We start from the raw sequence: 5,627 nt of genomic DNA on the forward strand, positions 1-5,627 counted from the left end.
ACATTGTTGTGAAAAAAAACATCGATGGGTTGCCTCCTGTACACACCCCGACTGGGAATTGAACCTGAAACCTTGGTGTGTGTCCTGACTGGAAATCAAACCCACAACCTTTTGGTGTATGGGACAATGCTCCATCAACTGAGCCACCCGACCAGGACAAAATAGGTATAATTTTTATTCATTCACATCAGACGGCTATTGTGTTGGTAGTTGTCATTATTTATGTGACAGTCTGAGGGAAAAGAGGTCAGTGCCCCTGACTAGTCAGGTATTGCATGTTTTAAAAAATCTTGTGGCACACCAGTTGAAAATCGCTGGTTTGGAAAGTAACTTTCTGGCTGCTGTGTGGGAGGAACACAAACCTTTCTATGCCTCATGTCTTTATTCCCTCCCCCATACCAATTCAAACCATAGACTGCTTCGTTAGGTGGGAGTGGGCAACAGTAATTTCGGTAGGTAATGTCCCACACTCTAATCCCAGAGGCTAGCATGCTTGTGGCACATGCTTCTAAAATGAAATTGACTACCATGGCTTACCAGGCTCTACATAATCCTGCCTAATGTTCCATCTCAACTCAACCATTCATCTTGGACCCCATCCTCCAGCCTTTCCTTGGGACTCATCATTTTCCCACCTCAAGGCCTTTGCTAAGAATACTCTACAAATAGGTAGGCACTTTTTGTCTCAGCAGAAAGTTCCTCACACCACTATTTCTAACAAGATCCACTGTCATTCCAGCAGCCTCCTGTTAAGTTTCTTAGCACCTACCATTTTGCTTGTTTTTCTCCCTCTTTTTCTTCTTTGTTACCTACAACACTGTTTGCACCATGAGGGTAAGGCCATGTCCCTATCTCATTTCTCTGACACATAACACGTGGCCTAATTCATAATAGGTAATCAATAAATATGTTGAATGAAACAGGTGCCTTGTATTATGAAATTCTTCTGCATATACTTCTGTCCCTTCACTGTAAGCTCCAAGAGGACAGAATTCATCAGCTATTAAGTTTGCAGCCCCTTACATCGTAGGGCATTGTCAGAATAGTTGCTGGCTCCGTTGGGATAGACTTTACTGTTCACTGATATATCCGCACTGCCTATGTGCCCCATGGCACATCGGAGGTATTTAATAAACTGAATGAATGCATAAATTCAAGGCCTTTCATTACCAAGGCCCACCCAACTTTTTCCTTCATCTTTCTGACATAAACTCTCCATCTTCTCCCTGTCAGTATAACATTTGAAGGGAAGCCTGCTAAATCTCTTAGTGACACCCGATCGTTCAATGTTAACAGTTAAAACAGAAAAGTAACACCGAGTTTAGAGGGGTGACTGGACCAGAATCTTGTCCCTTGAAGTTTGTGCCTCACCATAAAGCTGGGCTTGGGAGGGAGTAGCTCATTTCTCTGCTCTAAAGATGAGCCCAGATTCTCCCCTATCTTCCCACTCACTATTAAGACCACAATAGAGTGTTGAACAAGGCCCAACAGGTTTGTGGGCAAGGAAATAATATACAGAGAATAACTTCAAACTGGCCCCTGGATTTAACTGCCATTACTTTCGGCCTTGCTTCTTGGAGCCCACACTTGTTGTCACCCAAAGACACAGGCTCTTCAGAGTCTAGCCCCAAAGGAACCCCACCTGGCAGCGGGAAGATGGCCCATCTCCTTCCTAAAGCCCACTGGCCCCGCGGCGGGGGGTGGGAGGTGGGGGTGGGGGGCACCCACTGGCCTTTACCTTCCAGTGCCCACAGAAACTTGAAATGTACTTGGCATCCAGGGGTCCTCAAACTTTTTAAACAGGGGGCCAGTTCACTGTCCCTCAGACCGTTGGAGGGCCGGACTATACTTTAAAAAAAAACTATGAACAAATTCCTATGCACGCTGCACATATCTTATTTTGAAGTAAAAAAACAAAACGGAACAAATACAATATTTGTATTTGCATGTGGCCCGCGGGCCATAGTTTGAGGACCCCTGCTGTAGACCCTGTAAAAATTGACTGAACCACTCAAATAACTTTGCTTCCCCCGGCACAAATGTTAAGACAAGTTTCACCACCATCCTTTGTTCCAGGATGGAAATGATCACCGTGTGCTCCTCTCCACGTTGACCCTTCTGCCTTTCCCCTTCCTTTTCCGTAGTTTTTAAGTTGCAGCACTTTGAGAAGTACTTTCACGGCTATGTGAACATTTTGTGGTTAATCATTATAGGGAGAAACCCAAATATTTTTATTTCATTCACACACAGCACGTACTGATCCAGCAAAAATTCACTGCAGCTTTCTGGAATTATACAAATAGTGGGTGCTCTTGCAGAGTGGTTAAAAATACACATCCTGGGATCAGGCTGACTTGGGTTAGAATGCTGGCTCTGCCATTTCCTAGCTTCAGGTCTTTGGCTGTGGCCCCTTGGGCAAGGCACTTAATGACAGTGAGCCTCAGTTTCCTCCATCTAGGATATGAGGATGACAGTGTCACCACAGAGCCTGGTCCTATCCTGTTTCTAACAAGACCCGGCACCAAAGTTTAGACCTGGAATACACCATTTACGAGTAATATTTGTGAAACACCACTCACCAGCAACACCTGTGAACCTTAACTGCTCCTCCTTGAAACCCACCCAGAGTCCGGGATGAGACATTTGAGCCTTGCCTGCTGTCTTCCTCCAGCTGACTTGCGAATAAAGCTCCTTCCTTTCCTTAAAGAAAAGCCTGTGCCATAGTTTGACTTCTGTGTGCTGTGGGCAGTGAACTTTTGTTCACTAACAGCAAGTACCACCTATAACCATTGCAAGGATTGTTTGGAGGGTTCAAGGACAGACAGAGAGCATGTGTAAAGGCTGACACTTAGCAAGCACTTGATAAATATTAGCTGCTATTATATCATCCCATTGGCCAAAATACTGCATATTACCACTGATACTTGGGCATTTCCTAACAATCTAAGAGGCACCCAGGATTTGTCCATTTATTTTTATTCCTCTACTTAATTAGGAATTATAAAAGCTCAGTTGTATAATAAATTTTATTATATATTCCAAAGAAGTAGTAAGGCACAATGTTCACTGACACAATTATATGCAGTCAGCGCTGAGTATCTTGGAGACCCCAACGTCAACAATTTTAGAGCAGAACTCATCTGCGCTACATAAGGTCTGCACTGCTACCGTCACTCTGCAGACAAGCACTTCAGAGCTGCCTCCGCACCAGCGGCATCAGATTCACCAGGAAAACTCACACAAAACAACAGATTCCTGTGCCCATCCCCCCAAAATATTGGATTCAGAAGGTCTGAGACAGGGCCTGTGAAGCCCCATGTTTGAAAAGCTCCCTGGTTGCTGTACAGTTGACCCTTGAACCACATGTGGGTTAGGGGTGCCACCCTGGTGCAGTTGAAAATCCACATATAACTTATGACCCCCCAAACTTAACTACACTCTACCCTTCGTAGCCACAGGTTTGACACCTACAGATTCAAGCAACTGTGGATTGGAAACAAGATTTTCGATCTGAGGTTGGGAATCTGCAGATGTAGGGGGCCAACTGTACTAATAAGCGTACCGTTGACCAGAAGTCTTCCCAACAACATAAACAGCACAATAATACATATTTTATATGTTATACATATTATATACTGTATTCTTGCAATAAAATGAGCTAGAACTTGATTTCCCCACAAAAAAAAAGCTAGAGAAAAGAAAATGTTAACAAAGCATAAGGAATAGAAACACTTGCAATATTTATTGAAAAAATCCCCATATAAATGGAAATGCTCAGTTCAAACTCATGTTGTTCAAGGGTCAACAACCAGGTTCCCAACTGCTGTGGCAGAGCACCGTCATTTTTTAATTGGACCCGGATGGCTGAAAATAGTGAAACCCAGTTAAAGCATGCTTTTTTTTTTTAGACCTTTAAATTAGCGATTAGGTGATGGGTGCTGAGTTTGACCAAAAAAGCATTTCTCAGGTGTGATCATGGCTTAAGAGAGCCATCGGCTTTCCCCAGGTCGTGGATGGCCTTGTTTTCCAGCAGTTCCTTCTTCTTGTCACTTGGTGTCACTGCGTTGTTCAGCATCGCTCGAACCACAGTCACCACTGGTACAGAATGCCCACTGGCCCAAGATTCTGGTAAGGAGCCAAAAAATTTCCTAACCAACCATTCACCTGGACGAGATTCTTGCCTGTCACATAACAGAACTCTAAAGAGAAAACAAAAAAGCAGAGGGAAAGATGGTAAACTGCATTCAGACCAGAGAATGTGATGGACTAAGCTGTGTCTCCCCTAAACTCATGTTGAAGCCCCAACCACCATCCCCTAAATTCATGTTGAAGCCCCAACCTCCAGTGTGACTGCACATGAAGACAGTGCCTTTAGGGAGGTAATTAAGGTGGGATCCTAATCTGATAGGACTGGTGTCCTTACAGAAGGGGAAGAGATATCAGAAATCTCTCTCTCTCTCTCTCTCTCTCTCTCTCTCTCTCTCTCTCTCTCTCTCTCTCTTCCATGCCCACACAGAGGAAAGATCATGCGAGGACACACAGGAGCCTATCTACAAGCCAGGAAGAGAGACCTCACCAGACACTAACCCTGATGGCACCTCGATCTTGGACTGCTAGTCTTCGGAATTGCAAGAAAATGAATTTCTATTGTTTAAGCCACCCAGTCTATGGTGTTATTCTGTTATGGCAGCCTGAACAGACTAACACAGTGGGTAAAAGGTTTAACTTGGTGCATGGAAAGGATTTTTTAAAAGAAGGCAGCAAAAGCCACTCAGGAAATTCCACCCTATTCTGAACCTGGCACCACCAACTGTCCCACCCCTTCCTTCAAAGCCAAAAGGTGGGCTCTTCAGAGAATAATCCACCCTAGACAACTTCTTTCATGTCTTAGGTATCTTAGTTGTCAGCCTCTTCAAATGAAAACTCCCTTCCAGGGAACAGCCAGCAGTGGTGTGTTCTTAGGTAGCGTGAATACTCACCCAGGCCTAAATATGGAGTAACGATCAAATTTCAATTCTTCCACCCTATCTTCCACTTCTCCCTGTTTAAAAAAAAAAAAACACACCACAAAAAACAAATCACAGTTTTAGTATTTAATCAAAACCAACTTACTATACTGCTTGAGAGAGAATAACTGGGTTTTAAAGATAATCTGCTTCTGTGGGTCTCAGTAGAACTGACCCTTAAACAACATGGGTTTAAACTGCGTGGGCGGTTTTTCTCCATAGAAGCAGTAGTTTTTAAAAAAGAAAATGCACTGAATGAGTGAATGTCTGCATAGTCACCTAGCTTCTCATTTGACTGATTAAACTGTGTGGGCGGTTTTTCTCCATAGACTCCCACAGTTCAAACTCACTGCAAGGCTTCAAGGAAATCCACATATGTGAGGGGCCAACTGTAGTTATACATGGATTTTTTTACTACATGTGAGGTCAGCACCCCTAAGTCCCACCTTGTTCAAGGGTCCACTATACTTGTAAATACCCTTATCCAGATTTATCCTTAACTTTCCAGAGAGTCTGGGAAGTTAAGGAAGAGATCATTTAATCTTGACATTTTTCTTTTTAAAAAGAAAATGCACTGAATGAGTGAACGTCTGCATAGTCACCTAGCTTCTCATTTGACTG

General features: G+C 43.6%; 1 protein-coding gene across 3 annotated transcripts in view; it reads right to left on the bottom strand.

Annotated features, from left to right (window-relative positions):
• Positions 1-3,008: 3,008 nt before the first annotated feature.
• The window catches only part of HTATIP2 (HIV-1 Tat interactive protein 2), a 15,761-nt gene continuing 13,142 nt past the window's right edge, over positions 3,009-5,627 (bottom strand). For all 3 annotated transcript variants that reach the window (XM_006753972.2, XM_015566653.1, XM_006753971.2), the window contains 2 exons: positions 4,980-5,041; positions 3,009-4,199 (listed from right to left, as the gene is read on the bottom strand). In XM_006753972.2, coding sequence (XP_006754035.1) covers positions 3,974-4,199; positions 4,980-5,041 — 288 coding nt within the window. In that variant the 3' untranslated portion in view covers positions 3,009-3,973. The remainder of the gene's footprint in view (positions 4,200-4,979; positions 5,042-5,627) is intronic.

The sequence above is a fragment of the Myotis davidii genome, unplaced genomic scaffold (assembly GCF_000327345.1).
Source record: "Myotis davidii unplaced genomic scaffold, ASM32734v1 scaffold330, whole genome shotgun sequence".
Classification (NCBI taxonomy): Eukaryota; Metazoa; Chordata; class Mammalia; order Chiroptera; family Vespertilionidae; genus Myotis; species Myotis davidii.